This window comes from Aspergillus lucknowensis, assembly GCF_044049455.1.
Source record: "Aspergillus lucknowensis strain CBS 449.75 chromosome Unknown BJX67scaffold_9, whole genome shotgun sequence".
NCBI classification, from domain to species: Eukaryota; Fungi; Ascomycota; class Eurotiomycetes; order Eurotiales; family Aspergillaceae; genus Aspergillus; species Aspergillus lucknowensis.
Genome location: NW_027263553.1, coordinates 264104 through 288319, shown reverse-complemented (window position 1 = coordinate 288319; position 24216 = coordinate 264104). Strand labels below are relative to the sequence as shown.

Here is a 24216-nt window from a genome sequence, read left to right as displayed (position 1 = left end):
CTTAGCTCTCATCCATCACCCTGGAGCGCGAAAGCACATGCGTTTGCAAGCTGGTTGAGGGGGAAGCTGCGATGGCCGAGAGGAGCGGCGAGCCATGCAGCTGTTCGTATTCGCTAGCTAGCTCAAGCTCCTCCGAGTCGTCAACTTCATGCGGAGAATGTTTCATGAACCTGCAGGATGTTTCGAACCGAAGCAGCCGACAAGCACCGCGGCCCGGACTGCCAGCCGACCGTTGAGCTTCCACATGTCTCGCCAACGTCTGGGATGGAGACCCCGGCTGGAGCAGCTAAGATTCTTGAAGGATGATCAAATACTGTACGTTAAAGCTTGAAGCGCAGTTGTGAATATGGGGTATCACGAGCCGTCGCATAATATACACAATCGAAAGTAACAGCAATTATCTACGAACAGTTAACCAAAGTGCCGACTCCACCAATCCTTCTTCCATGTCCCTCCGAATCGATGATTCACACAGGCGTGTCGACTCCGAAAGTTCTCTGCGCCGCTGTGCCGCTGCCCATTCCCCCAGGCGTTGATCGGAAGCACGCAGAGCCCGCCGAAGGATTTTCCGATCGCCGCCTCTTGTGCGTCCACACAGAGCGGTTCTCGGATTGTGTGGAAAGGTGCCCATGTTACACGCTTCGATATTTCTCCTGACGGGCCGACCAAGTCTCCGATACCCTTGTCCGACTCTACCGATTCCTCGATCAACGAGTGCGCGGTCGGGAGTCCGTCAGAAAGAGCATCGAGGATGGCGTCCGTGAATACTCCTGGACCGGTGACTTCGAGAATAGTCTTCTCGTTGTATCGCGGTCCGATAAGGGGAAGACTGTATTTATTATGTTGTCTCGTGTGAGCCAGCACGCGGACAATAACCTCCCGCAGCAAGGGGCTGAATCGCTGGGGCGCATAGATGGTATACTGAATCAGCCCGTATGTCCGGATCCAGTGCCAGTCGCGCATCAACTGTGGAGAAGCATGCGGCTCGTCGATTTCGATTCCCACGACCAGGGATACGTTTGGGCGGGAGTCGGGTTCGGCGAACAGAGGCGCTAAAGACGGACACGACTTGATGGACTTTGCGGGAAAGACGTCCATGTCGGCGTAGTAGCCTCCGTAGTACCAGAGCAGGAGATAACGAAGGAGATCCGACCGGATGACATGGTATGGGTAGGAGTCGTAGAGTGTCTTGAGTTCCGGGACGGCGGCGAGGACGGTAGTGATGAAACGATCGGCTTCGGTATCTGTCACCAGCTGCGAGGGCTTAGCACCGCCGCAAGCGATCGCAGTTCCTTCGCAGAGACTTACCTGGTATTCCCATTCACTATTCACGTTTTCAAACATCAGCGAGTCCGGACCCCGATCCAAGTTAACTGGATAATCCCCGAGGCGGATCTGCCAAATGCGCGCGTCGGCGAGACGCTGTCCGCCGTTTCCTTCGAGGACATCCCTTTCGATACTCTGAAGAGCCTCGGAGACACTGCGCTCGTACGCGTAATCGGGAGATTTTCGATAGGACGAGCGATGGAGGTATCGCGGGGTGGCTTCGACGTCATAATCGGGGAGCCATTTCCCAGAGACGATGTGGTTGTTCCCGGTCGGCAGACAGCGGAGAACAACAAAGAACACAAGCACGAGGAGGAGGAGGAGGAGGAGGAAGAGTCGTCGACGGATGAGAAAGGGCACGAACAGCTTCTGTTTCCGAGGGGTGAGCATCTTCCTCTGTGGAGGAGACTGTTGAAAAACACATTGGGAAGGCGAAAGGAGGCTGGCTGGGACTGGACTGTTTTTGCCTGGGGCATCTATCTCACTGCCACGATCCTCGCCCTGGACTCCTTGAGGTCAGATCCATGGGAACTCTTCCTCCCAAGAGCAGAGTCCCCATGCCCAAAATGCCTCCTCTCACCCGTCGAATTCATCGCATTCACCACCACCTCCCGCTGAGCGCAAAACCACGATCGCTCCACCCTCACTCCGTCTCGTCTCGTGCTCCCAACACACGACAGCACTCATTCTCGACGGGCGCCCTTTCCCTGAACAAAGCCAGCGCGCCGAATGGGGACCCCAAAAACACTCACTCTCACAAAGGCAACCCAGAACTTCCGAGAGTCAGCCTTGACGGACTGGGAATCAGCAAGAACGTGAGGGTCGTCTTGTACACGCTGCTCGGAATCTGGGGGACCTTTGAGACGTATTTCTACTACCAGGCGATCATGCGGTGGTGGAGGGCCAGGAACCAGCCGGAGACTGAAGCTGCGGATTGACGAGACTTCAATGATGAGGATCTTGAGACGGAGTAGATTGCTCAGCCCTGTACATTATTCATCAGAAATGAAAATACGAAACCCCCCTCCTGGCGACCGCCACAGCCACAGTACCTCACCGCACGTTCATTGACTCGTTATCGAAGAACACAGGTGTCTCGCAGTCCTTCACCTCTTCAGACACAAACATCCGATACTTCAACATGCAAAAGTCCAGACGCGCGATGATCGACTCGGTCAACCACCTGGGCTGGGAGATCGTAACCCAGCTCTGCGCTCGCGGAGTCCCCCCAGAAGGCACCTGTGTCTCAGCGCTCTCCATTGCCATCGCCATCGTCATGCTCGCAGGCGGGGCTGAAGGCACCCCCCGTCGGCAACTGTGCGCAAAGCTCGGCTTCCAGAGCCCTGACAACATCTGCACCGTCCTCCTGAGAGTTCTGACGGCGCTGAAAGGCTCAGATGCGATCCAATTCAGATCGGCCAATGCGCTGTTTGCGCAGAAAGACAACATAATTTACGCGGACTACGCCCACTACCTGAGCCGGCTGGACGCCACAATCGATTCCGACTTCCCGAAGTTGGTTGACGGCCTGGAGCGGATCAACGAGTGGGTATCTCGAGAGACGGACGGACTCATCAAGGATATGCTCACCCGCGGCGCCCTCGAAGGGTCGCAAATGGTCCTGATCAACACCCTGGTCTTCAAAGCGGCCTGGGAAGGCCCGTTCGACCCGAAAAACACGGTCAAAGACTTTCCCTTTCACCGTGCCGACCGGGCGAGTAAGGTCGACATGATGTTCCATCATGGACAGCATATTCTCGTGAACCAGCAGGCGGACTATACGGCGGTACGCCTTCCATACACCTGCACTCCTCGATCAGAATGGTCCTTCATCGCCTACCTGCCGCACGAGGACATCTCCCTCAACGATATTATCCCTCGACTCAAAAGCGGCGTCCCCATGTTCTCAAAGATAATCGTCGACACATTCGGCCTCCCAAAGTTCAACCTCCGGACCAAAGACAGAATCAAGGACATCCTCCAGAATCTCGGGTATCCGCTGTCGGGCAATTTCTCCGCGATGGGGACAGGACGGAACATAGTCGACAACGTCCTCCACTGCGTGACTATTATTCTCGACGAGAAGGGCACGGAAGCCGCTGCGGCCACTGCGATAATCATGAAGCGAAATCGGCCTCGGCGGATCCGCAGTCTGATCTTCGACCGGCCGTTTGTATTCTCGATTGTTGCGGAGGATCTTCAGATGGCGGTCTTCACCGGTGTTTACTCTGCTTGATCGATCATGTATTGTGTTTATTCTCGCTTCATATATTGCCAATAACACCTCAACAGCTATTTCCCTCCTCACCCTCCGGTATCCTCCTCCTCCACTCAGGAATCTTCACCACGATCCCAATCCGCGTATCCCCATCCCACTCAACCTCCAACCCCTCCGCCTCCAAACACCTCACAATCCGCCTCCCAACCTCCTCATCCTTCTCCTGCACCTCGTCAAAACTCGAAAAATACAGCGGCAGCTTCGTATCCCCCCCAACAACCGCCTCCGTACTCTGCTCGTGGAAAAACACATACCCCAACCATCCGCCCTCCCCCTGCCCCTTCTCAAGCGCAATCTCGCGCTCCTCGCGGATCTCCTCGCCCCCACACGTCGCGCAGCACGTCCAGTTCATCTTCGCCAGGACCTCGCCACTGTTCATGGCCTCAAACGCCGCAGCCAGCCGCTCGTAGCTCGTTCGCTCCCCTTCCGGCCACGACGCCTGGCGAGCTAGTTGGGCGGCCCATGCCTCGGCCACGAGGGTTGTTGCGAGGGATCTCGCCTCGTCTGCGCGTGCTCTGCGCGAGTAGTACTGGGCCAGTTCCACGAGGGAGGAGATGATTGCTTCGCGGGTGTAGAAGCCCGAGCGAACCTTGGCGGTTGCGTCGGCGCGGAGTTTGGTGACTGTTTTCTGTGGGATTGGCATGATGGTTTGGTTTTGGGTCTTGGGTCTTGGGGCTGGGGTGTTCGTTGCGATGTGTTTTTGGTGGTGGGCGACGGCGTGTCCCCGTCTCTCGAAGACGGGCGCTTGAGGGGATTGTTGTAGACAACCGGTAGAACGAGACCGAGTTGAGATTCTAAATACTGTGAGACTTAATCCCAGGCAGCGCATGGGACCCTGGGACCCCATTTTATGGTGATCCAGCGCGGGAGGGAGTCTTCAGCATTTGAAGTCGCCCGGTTGCGAGGCGTGGCCCTTGCCCAGGCCAATACGAGGAACCCAAGGCTTGGTGGCTGCTGAGGGCTGGGCTGGATTTTCTTGGAGCCACGCTTTCTCTTCATTGCCCAGAGACAATACGAGGGTGTGAGTCCAGGGACGACGAGGCCAAGAAACACAAACTCAGCTCCCTACTGGCCGGGTGATTTTTCGGATTGCCGGGATGGCATTCCGTCCATCGAACAAGCTGCAGCCTTCGTATCTCTATCTCTATACACAGTATATCTCCACCCCCTCTCACAGCTCCCTCAACACATCCTTCCCCTCCGCCACCACCCGACACAACCTCCCATCAGCGCGCTCAACCCACTCGTCCGAACCAACAGCCGTAAGCCCATAGAAGGGATCAGCCGGATCATAAACCGCCTTCACCGCACGCAACCGCTCATAATTCCCGCCATAAATCGCCCGCTGGAACCCGGGCTGCCGGAAATCCGCTTCGTTAAGATACGCCCCAGACTCCGGCGCCAACTGCCTCAGACGCGGGACAAACTCCTCCGTCATCCTGCGCTGAGACTCGCGCATCTCCCGCGGGGCATTCCACACCCAGGGGGTCGCGAGCGTCGTGTGGATGAGCGTCTCCCGCCAGGCGGGGAGGACCGCGTTCTCGACGTCTCCGCCGACGACGGCCCGCGAGACGTTCAGCCCGACGTTTATCACCGTTGCGCCGGCCTCGACGATATACCGGTATGCGGCTGTGAGTGCGTCGTTGTTCGACGCGACCACAGACCGCGGGATCATCCACCCGCCGTACTGCACGCTTGCGACTTCGACGCTCTACATCATGGAAAGCTGGGCCAGGTAGCTATTGAATTGTTCCGAGTAGAGCGTATACTTGACCCCGAGGTCGTCGAGTCCCGTCGTGAATGGCTCGAGGAGCCTCTCCAGCTCGGCAACGGGGATATTCGGGCCCGTTAGCGGGGAGAGGACAAAACTCGAGTTCGTAAAGGTCGATATCGCCATCGCGCCCGCGTCCACCAGTGCGGGCTGCACCTTCTGGAAGAGCCCGATCGCCTCGAAGAACACCTCCCTGTCCACACCGTCGTCGCCGTCGTCGTCGTCGTCGTCGTCGTCGTCGTTGGCAGACGAGACCGAAAACGTCAAGTTCAGCCCAGACACCGGCGTCGAAGGGTACAGTTTCGCCGTCAGCGAGAGGACAACGGCATATGTCCCGCCCCCACCGCCAGATAGCGCCCAGTACAGATCCGCATGCTCGTTGCCGCGCGTCGCGACGATATGGCGCCCCTGGCCATCGACAACTTCCCATGCGAGCGCCTGGTCCGCGGCGAGCCCGTACCGCGACGAGAGCGCCGAGTGCCCGCCGCCCTGCGTGTACCCGCCGGCAATGCCGACGCTCGGACACTCGCCGCCGACGAGGCCGGGTACGCCGTCGTCGGCGGCGGCGTAGGCTTTGAACCCCTGGACGCCTGCGCCCATGGTGATTGCGGGGCCGGAGTAGAATGCATCGTCGTCGTCGTGGTAGGCGTGGTGGATTTTGATATCCTTGAGATTGTGCGTCCAGAGGCCGAGGGCACCGGCGCCGGTCGACTTGCCGTTGAAATCGTGGCCTGTGTTACGGATGACAAGGCGGATGTTGTGCGTTTGTGCGAAGTGCAGTGCCTTTGAGACGTGCGTGGGATGGCTGATGTTCACGGCGTAGGAGATGTAGTTCCCCAGCGTACATGGCTTTTCGACGGCGTGGAATGGGTCGCAGCTGTCGTTGGCGAAGAAGGGGGCCATGATTGATGAGGAGGACTCGTAGCTGCGCTTGTTAGCGACGGAGTTACATATGAGGGAACGCAGGGGGGGTAGCGCACTGCGGCTCTGGGAGCGTCCAATCCTCCCGTAATTGCGCACATAACTCCTCGTCGTAGTGAGGATCATGGCACGGGAGGCCCAGGGGCACGGTCGCAACAAGCCGACCGTCAATTGAACGGTTGAATTGGTTCCATGTGTCAACGGACGGCCAGCACGCGTCGCCGGGGAAGCAGCGGCACGATGTCGCTGCAGCTGTCGCGAGACCTGCCAGGAAAAGGAGGGATTTCATGTCGAGTCGCGGAGAAAAAAGCGTCAAAGACAGAGCCGCTGAGGCGTTTCGAAGGCTCAAATATGGTTTGCGAGGCCGCCCGATCGACGTGGCCCCTCCTTGCATCCACAGTGCTTGTCCTCGTTATTTGAGCAGCAGATGCTGATCGCCAGCGGAGCATGATTCAGGATGCTCCACTGGCGGACATTTTGTTGAGACAATTGCATGATGTGCGAGGTTATCACCAACTGATACTGCGCGCACTTCAAACTGGCCTCGGATATGTGTCTATCTAAAGACCAGGAGCAAGCCACCCCGCTGATTCATCCAGCTCTTGCACCATCCTCGGCGTCGAGATGCTTTCACGCACCTGGTGGGCAGCCGAGCGGAGGATCCACTCAAGCCCAGCCCCAAGCGGGGATGGGCAGAAGCCAGCCAAAGCCAAGTTATCATTCAGTTGCGCGCTGATTGGGGCCCTCGTGTACTCTGTAGCTCCTGTGAGAGACGTGGACCGTCCGGGGTGGGATTCTGATACCAATCGATCTTGCGCCACCGCAAGGCTGGCTGACAAATGCGGAGCAAGAGGCTGTCCGATGGCGCCGGGGATTATCAATCATCAACAGAAACAAACATCGATTCAAATGCATCAAACATCGGGAGTGGGATGGGCCGGCATCCGCGTGGTATAAAGAGGGGCAGTCGAGGTCACCACATCTCTGTCCCTCAATCCCGTCTCACCATCCATCCTAACCTCCAATCTCGACAATGACCACCCCAGTCGCCCTCATCCTCGGCGCCGGCCCCCGCGTCGGCGGCTCCGTTGCAGCAAAGCTCGCAAGCAAGGGCTACAGTGTCGCCATTGCCTCGCGCAGCGGAACAGGCAACAGGACAAGTGAAGGCTACCTGTCGCTGCAAGCCGACTTTGCCAAACCAGAGACCGTCCCCGCGCTGTTCGACGCTGTCAAAACAGCCTTCCAGGCCGCCCCCAGCGTCGTCGTCTACAACGCAGCCAGCCTCACCCCGCCGCCGGATGCGGCCTCCATTCTCTCGATTCCCGTCGAGAGGGTGACCTCTGATCTGAATATCAACACAGTGAGTCCGTATGTCGCAGCGCAGCAGGCCGTGCAGGCGTGGGAGGGCGCGGGTCTACCCGCCTCGACGAAGAAGACGTTCATCTACACGGGAAACATCCTGAACGTGGAGGTGAGGCCCGTAGGCTTGATGCTCAATCTGGGGGTGGGCAAGTCGGCGTCGGCGTATTGGCTTGGTGCTGCTGATGCGTCGTATGCGGCGCGTGGATACCGGTTCGTCTCTTGACCTGTCACTTGGAAATTATTATTTATTTCTCATACATCTTTCGCAACAGGTTCTTCTACGCTGACGAACGCGCCGCCGATGGGAAGTCGATCGGCCAGGCGCTTGATGGCCCTGCGCACGCGGAGTTCTTTGCCCAGCTGGTGGAGCATGAGGAGGGTATTCCGTGGCATGCTACCTTCGTGAAGGGGAAGGGCTATGTGAAGTTTTGATAGGGTTTCAGCGTATCCTTGAGGCTGGCCATTAAAAAAACGGCCACCATTTGTTCTGAGAGTTTGCGATGTTTTCTTTGATTACTGGATTGTTGCCGGTAACAAAGATGGTTAATGCTTCCCAAATGCAAGTCATTGTGCCAGGCCTCCAGTACACCTCTCTCGTTGGATATGAGAAGGACGCCCCTTAGAACATCGCCATACACAACCACAGTTTGCTCTTCATTAAACTGGCTGAGCTCGCGGAGTACTTGACTCCCGGCGATAGCAATGCAATCCAGTCGTCCTGGGCGATGAATGCCCAAAATCAGAAAGTTGTACCTCTTAAGGAAAAAGCCGAGATCCTTCAATCACAGACTGGACCAGGCGACCCATCGCTCGCACGGATATATTTCCGACGGCCCCCTCCCCCCCCCGCAGTCGATTCGGCTTGTCGTGGGCAAAGTCGGGATTTTCCGGTCCAGCCCTTCAAAGTCGTCCATTTTACGCCGTGGATATGGAATGAACTGCCTTCAAGGACGATAAATTGTCGGAGTGGTCCGAGTAATCGGCATTCCGAGCCCTCCGGAAAGGCTTGACTCATCTTGGCTGCGGTGGACCAGTTTCTGTGCTTCTTTGCAGACTGCTGGTGGATATCGGAATCTCGGGTCGTGGGGTTGGAGTCGATCGTCTCTTCGCCGGACTCTGCTCTTTCTTCACTTGTTCTTCTCTCTCATCCCGAGGCCACGGGGTATCCGGTCAACGATGCAGGCCCAGTTCACGGCTCAATACGACGAGGCAAGGGCCAGGTTCCAGGAATGGGACAGCGACGACGACCCTGGCAATCCGAGGAACTGGTCAAAATGGAGGAAGATTCTCACAACCAGCGTTGTCTGTGCGATTGGATTCGCGACCACAGCCAATGCATCCATGTACTCGTCTGGCCATGAGCAGGTCCAGGAGCGATTCAATGTGTCCACGACCGTCTCCCTGCTCCCCCTCTCGGCATACTCCCTGGGCATGGCCTTCGGGCCGATGATCTCGTCTCCGCTGTCAGAGACATTCGGCCGGAAGTTCGTGTACCTTCTTACCCTTCCCCTCGTGGATATGTTTACGATCGGGGTCGGGGCGTCACAGGGGATCGCTTCCCTTATCGTGTGCCGCTTCATCGCCGGGCTGTTTGCCGCCCCTGGTGTTTCAGTCGCCGCAGCCACGATCTCAGACTATACACACCCATCAGAAAGAGTCATCCCACTCGGCATATACTACTCAGTCCCCACAATCGGCAGCGCAATGGGCCCACTAATCGGCTCCTTCGTCGTCGAGCAAAGAGGCTGGCGCTGGACCGCATGGACCCCGCTCATCATGGCCGCCGTCCTCCACCCGCCAGCCCTCTTCATCCGCGAATCCTACAAGCCCATTCTCCTGCGTCAGAGGGCAGAGAAGCTCGGCGCAGAGGGCGTCCTCCCCGTGCAGACGCGAACAGCAATGCAACTCTTCAAGGAATTCATCACCTCCACGATCATCCGACCCCTGCACATGCTCTTCACCGAGCCCCTCGTGGGCTTCATCTGTCTCTACTGCGGCTTCCAATTCGCCCTCCTGTACACCTTCATCGTCGCCAGCCCGCGCGTCTTCGCCTCCGTCTACAACTTCTCCGCAAGCGCACAGGGCCTCTCCTTCCTCGGCATGGTAGCAGGGTGCATAATCGCCCCCACGATCCTCTTCACCGTGGACCGCCTCGTCCGCCAACGACCCAACCTCCGCATCCGAAACAACAACACAGAAGACACGACCCCAGAACTCAGACTCTACACGGCCATGTTCGGCTCCCTCGTCCTCCCCACAGGCCTATTCATCTTCGCCTGGACCGCCAGGTCCACGGTCCACTGGATGATCCCGATCCTCGCACAGGGGACAGCCTTCCTAGGGAGCATGCTCATCTACGTGCCGTGCAACTTCTACATGCTCGACGTGTACGGCTCGAAGTACGGGGCGTCTGCGAGCGGGGCGTCCTCGTTAACGCGGTATGCGCTCTCGACGGCGTTCCCGCTCTTCGTGCCGCAGATGTACAGTGCATTGGGGGTGGGGTGGGCGACGAGTCTGCTGGGGTTTGTGGCGGTTGTGATGGCGCCGATTCCGTGGTTGTTTTTCTATAAGGGGCCGATGTTGAGGGGGAGGAGCAGGTATGAGCATGGGACGTAAATGTCAAGACTAGGATAACGGACGTTATTTCTTTTGTTAGCGGTTGAGCGTGTTTAGCATGGTTGTACTGCATCATCTCCACTCGAATAGACGAATTTTCCCTGGATTACCCGATAGTCTACCTCGTAATTCGACCACAGATCCTCAATGGGCGTATTTTCCCCAAGCTGTCCCGACAGCTCCAAGAAATGTATTAGTCTAGATGTATATAAGCTGCCGGAATGCTCTGCAAACGGCGTCAAAGCGTGGTTAGTCAGCCAATTGACGGGGATCGGAGATCTCAGAAGCTGATCCGTGGCCAGCATGCCAGCAGCGATCGTCGTCTTTCCTCAGATACCTGTCCGGCCGCCCTGGCTCAAACCCGTGCTTCGACGATGCGATGCATTGCATTGCCGCACGCAGGGCAGATGTCCGCTTTCCGGTGGTCTTTCCAGTCAGGGCATGGACGACATCCGAGCTCTGTGCCAAGGCGTTGAAGAGCTTGCAGATCCTGAAAGATAGCTCCTCGTATCTGGTTCGTATTCGATGAGACGGACGAGACTGGAAGAGCTTCCCGTCGCTGAGCATGGCCTCTCCAAGGAGGAGCTCCGTTGTTTCCTTGGACAGCGGTGGCCGAGGTGCACAATTCGTGGAGGACGACGGCTCTCCGACGCTCTGAAATCTTGATCTGAGGCCGCGGTTGTCCAGGACAGGAAGGCTCTTCAGACATCCATGATCCGTGCGGTGATGGGGAAACCTTCAGGTCGAGTCGACACCCGGGTGGGGTTGCCAAACCCTAATTGCCAAAGCTGCCGAAAGCTGCCCCTGTGAATGCAACCCCCCGCACGAATTGACCCAAGAGAGACTGCCAAGCGAGGCGAGCAAACCCAAAAGCTTTGCTCCTGCGCTGTTGAACCGTGGTTCTTCCGGGTTCTTCCCACCTGCCAATCTATTTGGCTTTTGCCATTGATTCATGCCTCGCAAGCTGAGCTATCATTTCCCCGGAGAACCGAGCTTTGAGTCAGAGGTATCCACCTCCAGGCCTCCCCAACTCTCTGAGGTTCCTCCGGAGGACATGTGCTTCGCGGCATGTGCGTCGCAGCTTCTCATTGTCCTCAATCTTGGGGGATACCGTTCTATCTGACCAAGCAAGAGACGGGATCCCCCTTGTTCTTCTGCAACCCCGTGGCCCTTGGCTGAAACGCCGTCAACAACGTGGGCGAGAAACTGGGCGAGAGACTGGGCGGGAAACCACCACCTGCCAAGCACCGAGCTCGTATAAGCCGTGTCAATCCTCCCGAGTGCATCCAATCCCAGTCCGGCCACAGGTCTCTGAAACCAAACGGCCCTGTCCAACCTTGAAGATCTGTGCAGGCGCATGTCTTGCTTCGACACGTGCCGCGGTTCTGCCAATCACGCTGCAGTCGATACATCTCGTCTCTTATCTCCAACGCCAGCTCGCTGGAAACTGCTGAAGAAACGCGACTCCACAGTGGAGAGCGACAATTTCCCGAACGAGTTTCCCCTGCCGAAGCCCATCCCAAACCTGGAAAATGGACGGTCAATCACAGCGGCACAGGTTCTTTAAGTCGGATCTGAACCCCTGAACCTGGTCTGATCTCTTCCGTTGGAGGTGGGATCTTGTTCACAGCTCGCTTGCTTGCCTCGCTTGTGGGATGCCCTGGGGGTCTGGTGTCTGAACGACAACGGGGTGACAATGCTCTTTCGACCGTCTCTCCTCTCGCACCAGGATCATCCTCGTCGAATACCAGCAGCCTCCATGCACAACACCCCAGCCCTGCTTCTGCAGCTCTGAGCGATGGCAGACCGCGGCTGGGTCCTCCACGCCGTGTCCTGGCCGCTTCTCGGCCTGAGTGTGCTCTTCACCGCAATGCGGTTCTGGGTTCGCATCCGCATCATCAAGTCTTGCGGGTGGGATGACGCCTTTAACGTCCTCGCTCTGCTCTGCGCAGCCACCAACACCGGCTTGGTGGTGCAGAGCGTGGCGTACGGGACGGGGCGACACATCAACGAACTCTCGCACGACCAACAGGTCAATTCCGCAAAATACCAGCTCCTCTCGCAGGGGTTCCACGTCATGTCCACGAACTGGGGCAAGGTTTCGGTCGCTTTGTTCTTGATTCGCATCATCTCCGGTGTCAAGCAGCATAAGCGTGCCATGTATGCTGGGATTGGCATTCTGTCGATTATCAACATCCTGGGTGTCTATACGATCTACGGGCAGTGCACGCCGACGACCAGGATCTGGGACCGAGACATCCCCGGGACTTGTTGGCGGCCTGGCGCGCAGAGAAGTTATGCTTATTTTCAGGGCTGTAAGTCTATATCCCAGACCTGGACAGGAAGAGACAGCCAAAATGCTCATCGCATCCATCGCCACTTGGAACAGCTGCCTCGGCCTTTAGCGACTTCGTCCTCGCGGTGTACCCTCTCTTCACGATCCAAAAGCTCCAGATGGCGCTGAAGGTCAAGTTCGGCCTTGGCTTCGTCCTCTCGCTCGGCATCATGTAAGTCTCCCGACCCCCTCCAGCTGACTTTGAGTGTTTCTCGCGTCTGGGTGGACTTCTTTTCTTTCTCTTTCTGACAGCTGACACTGACACCGACAACGAACAGCGCCATGATCGCCGCCATCATCAAAACCATCCACCTCTCCACGCTCTCAAGCGAAACCGACTCAACCTGGGACATGGTCCCGCTCACGATCTGGGTCGCCGTCGAGCAATACCTCATCATCATCGCCGCGTGCATCCCCGCCCTCACCCCGCTCTTCAACATCATCGTCCGCCACAGATCCAGCAAACGCTCCCGCTCCAACCCCGTCGACCTCCAGATGGGTAGCAGCCAGCTGCGCAAGTCCAGCCGCCACCAGCAGTACCTCCCCTTCGCGAGCGTTGGGCGAGAATATGTCGAGTATCCGATGAACTGGGTGCGGTCTGGTGCCGACAGGGGCAGCCAGGGGAGTGGGAGTGGTGGCGGGTATGGGTATGGGTACGGGTATCCTGATGATGGGGATGGGGATGGAGGGAGCGAGGTCGGGATTACGGGTAAGGGTGACGCTGAGATGCAGCAGGGGATTCTGCGCACGACGGAGTTCCGCATTAAGGAGGTTGTTACAACAACGACGACGACGACGCGGCCGAGGGATGATGGCGGGTGATGTGAGACGCTGTTATCTCTTTTAATTTTAATGATAATGTTTATGCCGTACTGTGCCTGTTTTAGCCTGATCCATATGTAGCACCCTCAACCTAGCGCCGGGATGACCTGAGGTGTTGGTGTACAGTCTTGACTTTTCGCAGGGCACAGCGGGAGTAAAGGTCTTTGCACGCCAAACGGGGTGATTATGGAGCATCCATGGATGGATTAGGATCCCGGGGGCTACGAAGGCTTATATTTTCAATGAAATCTATTATTATTATAAGAGGCCTTTACCAAGAGGGTTGGTAGAAGCAGTTTTCCATGCATATACTGATGAGTTAGAGTATTTGTCCTCTCAGGATCAGGATAAAGGGAGAGAGTTCCATGGAATTTTCCTGTTAGTGTCGTTCTCGCAGACTATCTACAGATTGAGAAATGGACTATCGAGGGCAAGTTATCACTAAAATCGACATTTGTACGAGTGGATGTTTTACGACTCCTTGCAGAGACAGCTGTTCCATGTTCCTTGTCCACGTTGTCGACCCAGAGCCACTCGTGAACGTCGTGGGCGATACCGAGGGCATTGGTTTCCATATTGTCGGAGGCAGCAACATTGATGATGGAGAGTAAAACGAGAGATGCACAGCGTACGAAGGAATGGTGGCCAATTCTATGAGCATTGGACATGAGACAGATGATCCAGGGGCGCTGTTCAAGGCTGCGGTGGGTCAATTTAAAATGGATGTCTCAAACGCAAGTTGTTTCAGCCGTGACATGGAGGTTTAAGCTTAATAGCTTAAATAACCTTAACAAGGTGAATCATGGTTCCACAACCCTGGAACCATGGATTGCATCTTGCCCCCATCCGTGATGTCATTCAGCTCTCACGTTATAGCTACATCGGTGGTATTAAACCGACGATGAGATAACTGGCACCTTGCTCCCTGTTCTTCGTCCCCATAGACTGCTTTGCGCTCGTACATTCAACGAGCGACTTTTCTCATATAAGATTCGATTTATAGATTGCGGAATGCCGTCCAAGCAAAACAACTACACAGACACCGAGCTCCGCGAGCAAGTCAAGAATGAGATCCACCAGGGCGATAAAGGCGGGAAGCCAGGTCAATGGTCTGCACGCAAGGTTCTCTCTCTCTATCGCACCCATTTCTTACTCTGGAACAATCGTTGACGACAAGGCCAGGCCCAAATGACAGCATCCGAATACAAAGCCCGCGGCGGGGACTACACGACCTCGAAGGAGGAGAAGAACCCGCAGCAGCAGCATCTGGATAAATGGACCGACGAGGAGTGGCAGACGAAAGAAGGGTCCGGCAGCGCGAAGCAGGACGATGGGACGAGGAAGCGGTATCTGCCGAAGAAGGCGTGGGAGGGGCTGAGTGAGGGTGAGAGGCAGGAGACGGAGGAGAAGAAGGTGGAGGGGTCGAAGGAGGGGAGGCAGTTTGTTGGGAATACGGCGCCAGCGAAGAGGAAGCGGAGGGAGGTTGGTGAGAGGGGGAAGAAAGACGAGGAAGGGGGATGGGAGGAGAGGGAACGTGATAAGGAGATGTCGAGGGTGCTGGGGACGAAGAGTACGAGGAAATGGAAGACGAGGCAAACGACGAGGTGGAGGGCGAAGAGGCTGGTACGCCTGGTGTTGGGCAACCGGACAAGAAGTGCCGCAAGGAAGGATAACTGGAGCTCGACGAGGTTCTCAGTGGTCTCTTAGATCCAGATAACATTGTGAATATAATGTGAGGGGCATGAAACAGTCAAAAGCCGTAGGCGATATAGAGCTACGTCTGACTCGAGGGAAAAGAGACAGGAAAGTCATGCTGCTTCCCCGGATAGAGCTTGACTATCTGCGCCTCGCACTGCTTGCATCCGTCATGGAGGTCAGCCTCCTTCTCCACAAAGTATCGTATCATCGTTTCCCTTGCAGAATCATCTAGGGTTGGAGCTTCCACAACATAATGGAAAGGAGGCTTCCCTTCATGATCTCGCAAGGATATATCCAGCCCGAGCCAAACGAGGAAATCCGCCGCGTCTCTGGACGACAGCAGCGTCCGTTCCCTGTGCGCGACTGTCTGTCCCAACGGGTTAACCGCATTGATATCAGCGCCAGTCTCTCGGAGAAGCTCAATCGTCTCCTGTCGCATTCCATCCGCGTAGACTCCGCTTAGATGTAAAGACAGCGGGTTTTCGCCGGATTTGTTCGGGGATGCTAAACAGCCCTTTTGTTCCTCTGTGGCCGTACGAATGAGCTGTCGGATCACCACGTCATACTCAGATTCTGTATTACCGGCAGCGGCATGGAGAACGGTGTTCCCGTCATCGTCTCGGATAGTCCAATCTGCACCTCGATCCAGGAAGTACTCCATTAATCGTATTTTCGGTGCGTTGTGTTCTGAATCGCCCACCTCGCAGAGACGGTGGAGCGCTGTTTTGCCGTCCTTGTCTTGATAATCAACGTCTGCGCCCGCGGAGAGAAAACTGGTCACCGTATCATTGATGTCTTCGCTCGGGACATGGTGGCCATAGTATGCGCAGGCGCTGAGCATACTTGGCGTCGCTGCTTTAATATCAAGGTTCACCATTCCTTGCTTATAGAGGTTCACGAGTGCGCGAACTGTGCCAGGATACGCTTCGCTAACGCTTGTCTCAAAGCCATGCTGGATCCAGCCATTTGATTTCCAGAAAGCCGGAGGGTTTTTCATTCCCGCAATGAGAGTCACGAGCTCTGGACACCTGCCCATAACAGCGATATCGAACGGGGTGCGTCCCGCGTAAGAATCGGGCGTACTTTGGACGAGCGGATCTGCTCCGTAATCGAGGAGTAGCTGCACTATATCGTTTTCGAATGTCGAGACTGCAGCATGTAAGAGTGTATAGCCCGGTTCAAAGACACGCCCGATTTTCTCCGGGACCCAGTGCGACGAGATATCGCTCAGCGAGGGGAGTGGTGCGTTGACATCGTAACCGCGCGAGTCCCTCGTCATGGCCTCGAGGAGGATCCTACTCACATCGACCTTGCGACGTAAAATCGCCGAGACGAGAGGGATAAGGCCAAATTTGTCTGCCGCAAGCGTGTCTGCGCCGTTTTCGACAAGGATCCTGACTATGTGATCGTTTCCCCTGCGACTGTGATAATGCAGGGCTGTGTGTCCACCGGGCCCCCGAGCGGAAATATCTCCTCGAGCGGTCTGGACAGCCTGTATCACTTTCTCCACGGTAGGCTTGGAAAGCTCATTGTGTAGAAACCTGAGCGAGGTTTGGTAGCGAGTCGGTGTCGCAACCTCTGCTCCGGCCTCTATCAGCTGCACGGCGACGGCGTCTTTCCCGTTTTCAAGGGCAACGCGTACGGCTGTCCTGCCCTTGGTAGCTCGTGCAGAGATGTCGGCGCCCTGTTGCAGGAAAGCGGCGAGCAGGACCTCGTTCCCGGCGGCAGCAATGGAGTGGAGGATCGACCAGCCTTCGGGGGTCCGAAAGCTGATTAATTGATTTGACTTGGCAGCGACATAGTCCAGGACGAATTCTGATCGCAGCTTTGCAATGTGATCGGTCTGAGTGATTCTCTGGAAGAACAGCTCGTCGTATAAGCGCGGGGTTGCTGCGGTGGCGATCGCTTTTGACGTGCGCGCGAATCTCGTGAGGTCTCCTCGAGGGAGGTGCTCGCAAACCCCAAGGAGGATCTCATGGGGGACTGTTAAAAGGCTATGTGGCATATTGTTGAATTTCCGGGCCGCATCATGCCCGCAGAGGTGAGAAGGGGAGGAAAGCGTTGGGTTTAATATTCTGGCTGTGGGAGTTGCTCGTGTTGCCAGCCTTGTCAGTGTGGAGAGCCAGTCAGTCCCCTTACTTCCTGTTCTCTTTGTCAAAAACAACAGCGGACAGGAAGCAAACAAGCGAGCATCTTCATTCACCTCTTCTCCCTTCGTGGTCGAGTCCTCGCATCACAACCCCACAATATGGTCCCTACGTGCCACAGGTACAGCTTCAAGTCCCTGGGCTCTTTTCAAAATTCAAGTATAATCCTCCTCACAAAATCGTCGAAAATCCAATTTTCTTCCATTCTAGCTCGCTCCTCCTCGGTTTCAGCAGCATCAAGAGCATTTACTTTCAATTTCCTTTCGCGTTGTTGTGCCTCATCGTAGTCTGCAACGGGCACCCAACCCTCATTTCCCACTCCAATTGCTTTCCGACAAGCCTGGAACTGTTCATCAGCGTCGGATTGCTCGCGAGCCAGTCGTAAACATTCGCTCGACTCGTCGTTTGAAAAAACGAGTGGGCAAGGTGCCCTCGCATCGCGGTTGACTTCTCCCCAATTTCTCGACAGTGTAATTAAATCAGCTTTCAACGACATGTTGTCGCGTTCCCATGGGTCACTAGCATGGTGGAAAATGCGCCGCCTTAAGGTGCTGAAATCATAGGTCAAGGCATCATAGTTTTCAGGATTCTTCTCCGCAGTCAATTTGACATAGAGATAGTAAAGCTGGCGTTTGCGGAAAAGCTCTGCAGGTTGGGGCTGCTGCCCCTCCTCTAATTCACCGAAATTTTTTGGTAAAGCAAGGGTTTGCAGTGATTCCGAGATCTCATCACCGTAGTTTTGGAGACTTTGTGGGATGCCACATTGCAGAAATAACGGGAGAACCGTGCTATGCTGCCAGTCGATTAACCCATTGATTTCGAGTTCACGAGAAACGAATATATTGTTTGGTTGAAGATCGGGATGTCGTATGATCGGACGATGAAGGACGGGACAGTCCCCCGGTATAAGGTGCGGCGCAATTTGGAGGTATTCATCCAGTTTCGCAATATGTCCGAGATGGGATTGGGCTTAACTGTACATCTCTCTGAGAAGACGCTGGAAATGCTGTAGAGGTCGTCCAAATGTTTTGAGGTATGCAATCTCATTCGTGGCTCCGGCCGTGAGAACCGCCAAAGAATCTCGGTCTTCCAGAGTTAACTGTCAAGGACTTCCACATTCAGATATTTCAATCCAGAGACGTTGAAAGCGCGTCTCCTCTCGCGATGTCTCAGCGCGTCATCATAGCTAGGTTTGGACATCAGACAAGCATTTTAATAGGAAGGATGAAAATAATGACTGCAAAGACAAAGGAGAGAGCAGCAAGTCCGCCGACGAAGCTAGAGGTATGGAATTCAGGAAACTCCACCCAAAGTTCCCTCGTCTAACAGGAGTAACAATCAAAGATATTTCCACCGTGATTACTGACTACTCGAGCCAAAATGAAGTAAATATTGTCGCGATGTCCCTGTATGGGACGTTATCATCGTTCTTCTTGATGACTTCGACAAGACTTCCGCCCACCACACAAATGCCTTCTCCCTCCTTGATGTCTTTTATAACCGCTTTCAGGGTCTGAGTAGATATACCACCTGCTGTCGGACACATTACAGAGTCAAAGTCGTTAAGGCTCAACACATCTGCATCGATATGGATATAGACTTTTTTGAAACGTCCCCTTCGTAACAGACTCAGGAGCGCCTGCCCCTGATGACGTTCCAGCTCTTCGCACTTGACAATAGGGACATCCTGGCGAGCGATATACTCCTGTTCCGCTGGATCCAGGTCTCGCACTCCTGCCAAAAACACTTGGTTTGGCCGCAAGGGAGTAGTCGATGTCGAAGTGACAAAGTCCGGAATTAAGTTGACTCCAGGCTCACCAGGGCTGTAGGTAGCAGGCTCAAAATTCTCGAGAAGGGCACGTAGAATCATTCCATGGAATGTTTTGCTGGGCGATGTTGACGGCGTGTTGAGATCCGCGTGAGCGTCAAGCCAGATCACAGCGAGGTCTTCGCCATAGATGGAGTTTAGATAGCGGATAGGTGCGAGCTCGATCCCACAGTCTCCGCCTAATGTAAATATTTTGCTGGGGGAGCGTGCTGCGATAGTGCTGGCCGCGTCCTGGTATTGGAGAGACAAAATGCTGTGGTTGCGTATCCAGTCATCACCAGCTTTTTGCGAGGCTTGTTCGTCCTCCATTTCGAACTGAGCGGGGACCGCAATAGACGTGAGCTCCGCGCTTATATCGTCTTCTAGAATGCTTTTAAGAATCTTAGAGCCGTGGAATATCTTGTCTTCATCCCCGGAGCCTTGCCATTGCGGGAAATAGAGGAGGAGTCTCGAGTCGCGCGACATTGCCGTTGGGAAGTTTGGAGAGAGTTGAAAGCCAGATATTCCAGCCATGAAGCCTGAAGCCGTTTTGCGAATTAACAAGCGCCCTTGTGTGACTCACCTGTGGGTCAGTGAATGTCCTCGCGGAAGAGTGGAGATTGGAGATTCTCCTCTTGGTGGGAGGAATGACGAGTTTTCCGAGGGGGTTGTTGATAAGCTCAAATACGAGGAGGGAAGGATGCAGGCATGAGGAGAAGGGGCTTGTTGGCAATCAGGAGACAATCCAGATTCTCTTCTTCTGCTGATTTACTCCAGTCTTATGGTACCTGCCTCAGTGTGGCTTTGGAGGACGATCAAGATTGCCTGCATGCTGGGATGATCACAAGGCACACTGTGCTGTGTTTGGACACGATGAATTGTCCACGATGGTCTTGTCAACTAGGTTGGACTAGTGCGATTCCACCTGGGAGGCAGAAAAACTCCTCGACTCTATCTAGGGGGCGTGAATTCGAGTCTCAATGTACCGTCCCAGAATTGACGATGGATATTGAGGGATGCATCCACATTGATTCAGTCGCAATGCTTCACTGAAATCGGAACTAACTCAGTAGTCATTGTTCAAACCTTACAGAGATTGAATAACTACCGTTTGAGCTCGTCCCATAGGCGAAAGGACAAGGTATACACGCTGACGGGGGCATCAACTTCAAACTCCAGATTTCACCTGGTAGATTTCAACCATTGAGAAGCCTACGAGGACAACGCAAGCACGGGAGTGACCAATTTTCCGACGACGAGAACCATTATACCAAGGAAGTCATCGAATTGATATTCTTGGACGTCGTTATCCTTGGTGTACATTCTAACAGGTGTCTCACTTACGGTAGCAATCGTCCCACCGCTCTTCTCGACCCGAGCAAAGGCTCTCTCTATCATCCTGGTTTCGTAATTACGGCAAGTCTCCTGAACTTGTTTTATCGGAAGACACCCCCCAAGCGTCCGCTTGTTCAAGGATACTAGGTTCCGGAGAATTTAGGCGCAGTCGTGCAATGCCTGGTTTCCGCCCATACCACTGTCCTACCTGCGTTATTACGACTGAAACTGAATCAGAACGCACACGCAACAGGGTTAACTTGGCGATTTGGCTGCATAGCATGGACGGCATCACCGAACAGCCACACGCGCGGGTATCCCTTTTGCAGGATGCTCCAGGTCCTGCTGGAGACCCTCCTGCCACTGGAATAATAGTCTCTTCCGGGAATTTGTAAACCGATACCCTGCTGCAGAATTATAGAGCGGAATATTCATGATCTAGAGGCTCTAAGTGCAATCAGCCATCAAAGATAGAGCAAGGACAGTTTCCATCTCTATCCCCTCCAGCCGTCTAAGACAGTTGAAGTAGAAAGTAGAGCGCGAAGCTGGGAAGAAGGAAATACCTGAGCTTGTCGCTTCTTTCAGCTGCCGGCCACGAGAAAAGCTCTTGCCTCGTTGCGCGTCGGCGATCGATAGAGTGTAGCCCACACGAAATGCCATATACAGAGTCAGGAGGCTAAGAATTATAAGCTTTTATGCTAGCTGAGACACCATACGTGCTTGAAATGGCTGTCGTTGGAATCATATGGAAGGTCGATACTGAAAGAAGCAGAACACTGCACAGTGGCCAACAAAAGACCCTACGCCCAACAAAGGCCCAACACAAAACATATTGAGTCACTCAGCCCGTTATGAGTAATCCATTGTCAAGAAAACATGACATAGGTATTCCATAAATTGTGTTCCTCCCCCGAGCTTCTCTCTCTTCACTTTATCAACATCCACCAATACCCGCATCTAACATATCCTCAACATCTTCCTCTCAGTGGGCTACCTCCTTCCAAAAGTATGCTACCACCCGCACATTTGCCTGGAAAGGCCCTCAGAGCCGTAACAGGAAAGCGAAAGCGAGCACCTGCACAGGGAGGAAGGAGCAGCGGACGGGACCCGCTGCGGTACCTGAACAATGACGTCCTCCATACGATCGCTTCGTACTTGTCTCCCTCCGACACCTTCCGTCTAGAAAACTTGACCCGCGGATGGCGCAGTTTCGCCCAGGAGTGGATCGCGACGTCCGGCGCAAAGGTGGCCCTTCAAAGTATATGGCATTCGGAGAAACCCGTGTCGCCGTCACCAGCATCGTCGCACGAGTTGATGAAGCAGTGTGATATGTAATACAATGCATCGGGTTAACTGGTTTATCTTCTCCTGCGTTCTTGCTAATGCCGACAGGGCGTCGATTCTATTCCATGCAAGCTTGCAAGACGTCATCTGCGTACAAGATTAAAGACAGAAAGCACTTCGTCGTCGCCGGGGACCTTGCCGCTTGGGTAACAAATCTAGAAGTTTCAGGGAGATTCGAAACACCTTCTGACGAGATCTGCTGGCGGTCAATATCAGGGGTAGGAAAAGAGGAAGTGAATTCTGTGCTGTTCAGGCGAGGCGTCTACTCTGTGTCCGTAAGGAGTCTGATGCTTCACAGCGACGGGATTCTAGCCGCAAGTTCTCGCCTTTGGCCAAGAGCAACACCAACGGGAAATGTATGAACGACATGATGGCACTGATCAGGACTAAGCTAACCAACACGGAAATAGAGGCATTTGTGTATCCTATGGAAACGCGATCATCCCTTGGGCCACTTTGATCGCGTCATTCCATACGCTATTGGCCAGTCAAGGCTCCATGTCGGGCGTGGACAGCAAGACGTGCAAGACACACTTGAGGCCTACGACCTGAAATCAGGGCAGCGTCTATACACGCCCCCCCGCGAATTGGAACGCCGCAGTTAATGAGAAACGCCTCGTTGTATCTCATGACAAGGAGTCATACGTTCTTAATCTTTTGCTAAAAGTGTCCTTCCACTGGATGCCGTTGGTAGGTGTTCGAAAGAGGATAATTCAGCCGCTTGATTGAAATACAAGTAAGCAGATGAAGAATGGAATATACCAATGATAGACAACACGCCCGCCAGTCCGGATTCGCAGCCCCAAATTCAGAATTGTCCACCAGTAGTTACCCAGTTTGCCTCTCATCACAACACTGAATGTTGAAAACCAACCCACTGAGCCAGCGCACTACGGACGGAGAGAGCGAACAGCTCCATCAAGCCCAGGCACCTTCGCCCCCCTAAGCCACTCAAACGCAGAACAACGCCCATACCCAAGACCCGGATCACTCCCACAGTCCAGCAGCGTCTTGACAAGCTCCTTATCCCCCAGCCGAACAGCCATCATAATCGGCGTATCGCCCTTCAGATTCTCCGCCGACAAGCTCGCCCCCCTCTTCACCAGAAGCCGGATAGACGCAATATTCCCCCTCTCCACAGCAAAATGGAGGCTCGTCCATGATTCATCTTCCGAGGCATTCGGATCCGCCCCGCCATCCAGCAGCGCCCTTATTGTGCCCAGCGAGTGGCCCGCGTGTACGGCATGGTGCAGCGGCGTCCAGTAGTACTCGTCGTCCCGCGCGTTCGGATCCAGCCCCAATTCAAGAAGAGCCGTAGCAACAGACTCGTCGCCGTTATCCGCAGCCAGATGGAGTAAAGTCGGATGGCGGGTCGACCCCGTCCACTTTACGGGGTCCGCGCCGCCCTGTGCGACAAGAACCTTCAGCACCCCATCTCGGTTCGCCTGGACAGCGGCGAATAACGCGCTGTCCAACGCGGGCGCTAGAGCTTCGCGGGTACCGGCCTGCAACCACGCCGCAACGAGCTGCTCCGGGCCATGGTGCACGGCGTGCAGGAGGCCGCGCGCGGTCGGGGAATGGGGAATCTTGAGCCCGCGCCAGGCATAATCGGGACGGACGGGGTAGCACAGATCGCATGTCGCCGGGTTGCATATCTGGCGAATGCCCTCGAGCGCCGCAGCTCGTGCGGGATCCTTCTGACGCAAACGCAGACAGGCGTGGGAGGCGAGGTTCACGGAACAGACGATTGAATGGGAGAATGTGGCTGTCGCAATGACGCCGAGGGGGTCGGAGGCTGTCACTTGCAACTTATGCGTTTCTGTTTCTGTTTCATTACCTTCGCCCTCGGACTGGGACTGGCCCGCGCCGTCGCGCCCTTTATATTCGGTTGTGAGCGTCAAGCGAGCCCCGACGGATACGGGCGCCGAATGCGTGATGGAGATTGTACCGGGGACGGCAACTTTACAGTGTGGGTGTTTGAGGGCGCCTGTGAGGACGCTGAGACTCGCGGTTTGCATTGCGTCGATTAAGTGTGGTGTTGCGAGGACGGGGAGTTGGAGTCCCGGCGTTGGTAACTTGGCACTGGCGCTGGGTGGGACTGTCCATGGAACGGATGATGGAGACTTGATCTTGTCGAGCTGGATGGTCTGGGTGTGAGGGTTATTCATGGTGGTATTGTCTGGATGCGCGTTGAGGCTGGTACTGGGGTTACTTTCGCGGGACGGAACGGGATTGTACAAGGGTGGGTGGACACGTCGCGCTACTGACGGCAATGAAGACAGTCGAGGTTTTGGGTTCCACAAGCCATGGAGATGGATGTGCTCGCTACATTTATCGTTATGTCTGTCGGGAGCCCTTCGTGTTCGCGTCACGGGATCTCAGCCGCGCATCCAGTCTCGAAACCACGCAATCGACTCTACCAGGGGCCAGTTTAGTTCCACATTGTGAATTTGG

General features: G+C 55.1%; 14 protein-coding genes across 14 annotated transcripts; 7 read left to right on the top strand and 7 right to left on the bottom strand.

Annotated features, from left to right (window-relative positions):
* Window positions 1–290: 290 nt before the first annotated feature.
* Window positions 291–1721, bottom strand: BJX67DRAFT_347503 (uncharacterized protein). Its single transcript, XM_071028543.1, has 2 exons — window positions 1309–1721; window positions 291–1254 (listed from the first exon to the last, which is right to left on the bottom strand). Exons 1-2 carry the CDS (start codon window positions 1714–1716, stop codon window positions 412–414), a joined length of 1251 nt encoding a protein of 416 aa, XP_070888495.1. The 5' UTR covers window positions 1717–1721; the 3' UTR covers window positions 291–411.
* Window positions 1722–1850: 129 nt separating this feature from the next.
* On the top strand, window positions 1851–4012 carry BJX67DRAFT_332492 (Serpin domain-containing protein). Its single transcript, XM_071027524.1, has 2 exons — window positions 1851–3570; window positions 3619–4012. The coding sequence occupies exon 1, from the start codon at window positions 2468–2470 to the stop codon at window positions 3560–3562; it is 1095 nt and encodes a 364-aa protein (XP_070888493.1). The 5' UTR covers window positions 1851–2467; the 3' UTR covers window positions 3563–3570; window positions 3619–4012.
* Window positions 1893–2264, top strand: BJX67DRAFT_379066 (uncharacterized protein; the record flags this gene model as incomplete). The annotated part of the gene is made up of 1 exon (XM_071032490.1): window positions 1893–2264. One exon carries the CDS (start codon window positions 1893–1895, stop codon window positions 2262–2264), a length of 372 nt encoding a protein of 123 aa, XP_070888494.1.
* BJX67DRAFT_379064 (uncharacterized protein) lies at window positions 3612–4247 on the bottom strand (the record flags this gene model as incomplete). The annotated part of the gene is made up of 1 exon (XM_071032489.1): window positions 3612–4247. The coding sequence occupies one exon, from the start codon at window positions 4245–4247 to the stop codon at window positions 3612–3614; it is 636 nt and encodes a 211-aa protein (XP_070888492.1).
* A 329-nt stretch (window positions 4248–4576) lies between these two features.
* On the bottom strand, window positions 4577–6585 carry BJX67DRAFT_392042 (FAD-dependent oxidoreductase; the record flags this gene model as incomplete). The annotated part of the gene is made up of 3 exons (XM_071034883.1): window positions 4577–5315; window positions 5379–6300; window positions 6356–6585. The coding sequence occupies 3 exons, from the start codon at window positions 6583–6585 to the stop codon at window positions 4776–4778; spliced, it is 1692 nt and encodes a 563-aa protein (XP_070888491.1). The 3' UTR covers window positions 4577–4775.
* Window positions 6586–7056: 471 nt separating this feature from the next.
* BJX67DRAFT_347500 (uncharacterized protein) lies at window positions 7057–8478 on the top strand. Its single transcript, XM_071028542.1, has 2 exons — window positions 7057–7868; window positions 7931–8478. Exons 1-2 carry the CDS (start codon window positions 7330–7332, stop codon window positions 8088–8090), a joined length of 699 nt encoding a protein of 232 aa, XP_070888490.1. The 5' UTR covers window positions 7057–7329; the 3' UTR covers window positions 8091–8478.
* A 30-nt stretch (window positions 8479–8508) lies between these two features.
* BJX67DRAFT_347499 (MFS transporter) lies at window positions 8509–10380 on the top strand. The gene has a single exon (XM_071028541.1). The coding sequence runs from the start codon at window positions 8835–8837 to the stop codon at window positions 10272–10274; it is 1440 nt and encodes a 479-aa protein (XP_070888489.1). The 5' UTR covers window positions 8509–8834; the 3' UTR covers window positions 10275–10380.
* Window positions 10381–12072: 1692 nt separating this feature from the next.
* BJX67DRAFT_379060 (uncharacterized protein) lies at window positions 12073–13431 on the top strand (the record flags this gene model as incomplete). The annotated part of the gene is made up of 3 exons (XM_071032488.1): window positions 12073–12589; window positions 12664–12781; window positions 12888–13431. 3 exons carry the CDS (start codon window positions 12073–12075, stop codon window positions 13429–13431), a joined length of 1179 nt encoding a protein of 392 aa, XP_070888488.1.
* A 1011-nt stretch (window positions 13432–14442) lies between these two features.
* BJX67DRAFT_379059 (uncharacterized protein) lies at window positions 14443–15104 on the top strand (the record flags this gene model as incomplete). Its single annotated transcript, XM_071032487.1, has 3 exons — window positions 14443–14553; window positions 14614–14917; window positions 14974–15104. 3 exons carry the CDS (start codon window positions 14443–14445, stop codon window positions 15102–15104), a joined length of 546 nt encoding a protein of 181 aa, XP_070888487.1.
* A 101-nt stretch (window positions 15105–15205) lies between these two features.
* Window positions 15206–17134, bottom strand: BJX67DRAFT_370735 (ankyrin; the record flags this gene model as incomplete). Its single annotated transcript, XM_071030959.1, has 3 exons — window positions 15206–15559; window positions 15686–16081; window positions 16337–17134. 3 exons carry the CDS (start codon window positions 17132–17134, stop codon window positions 15206–15208), a joined length of 1548 nt encoding a protein of 515 aa, XP_070888486.1.
* Window positions 17135–18642: 1508 nt separating this feature from the next.
* BJX67DRAFT_379057 (arginase family protein) lies at window positions 18643–19569 on the bottom strand (the record flags this gene model as incomplete). The annotated part of the gene is made up of 1 exon (XM_071032486.1): window positions 18643–19569. The coding sequence occupies one exon, from the start codon at window positions 19567–19569 to the stop codon at window positions 18643–18645; it is 927 nt and encodes a 308-aa protein (XP_070888485.1).
* Window positions 19570–20233: 664 nt separating this feature from the next.
* BJX67DRAFT_347489 (uncharacterized protein) lies at window positions 20234–20686 on the bottom strand. Its single transcript, XM_071028540.1, has one exon. It carries the CDS (start codon window positions 20479–20481, stop codon window positions 20296–20298), a length of 186 nt encoding a protein of 61 aa, XP_070888484.1. The 5' UTR covers window positions 20482–20686; the 3' UTR covers window positions 20234–20295.
* An 841-nt stretch (window positions 20687–21527) lies between these two features.
* On the top strand, window positions 21528–22510 carry BJX67DRAFT_332398 (uncharacterized protein). Its single transcript, XM_071027523.1, has 2 exons — window positions 21528–22118; window positions 22173–22510. The coding sequence occupies exons 1-2, from the start codon at window positions 21801–21803 to the stop codon at window positions 22365–22367; spliced, it is 513 nt and encodes a 170-aa protein (XP_070888483.1). The 5' UTR covers window positions 21528–21800; the 3' UTR covers window positions 22368–22510.
* On the bottom strand, window positions 22260–24139 carry BJX67DRAFT_332385 (ankyrin repeat-containing domain protein). Its single transcript, XM_071027522.1, has one exon. The coding sequence runs from the start codon at window positions 23928–23930 to the stop codon at window positions 22653–22655; it is 1278 nt and encodes a 425-aa protein (XP_070888482.1). The 5' UTR covers window positions 23931–24139; the 3' UTR covers window positions 22260–22652.
* Window positions 24140–24216: the final 77 nt, after the last annotated feature.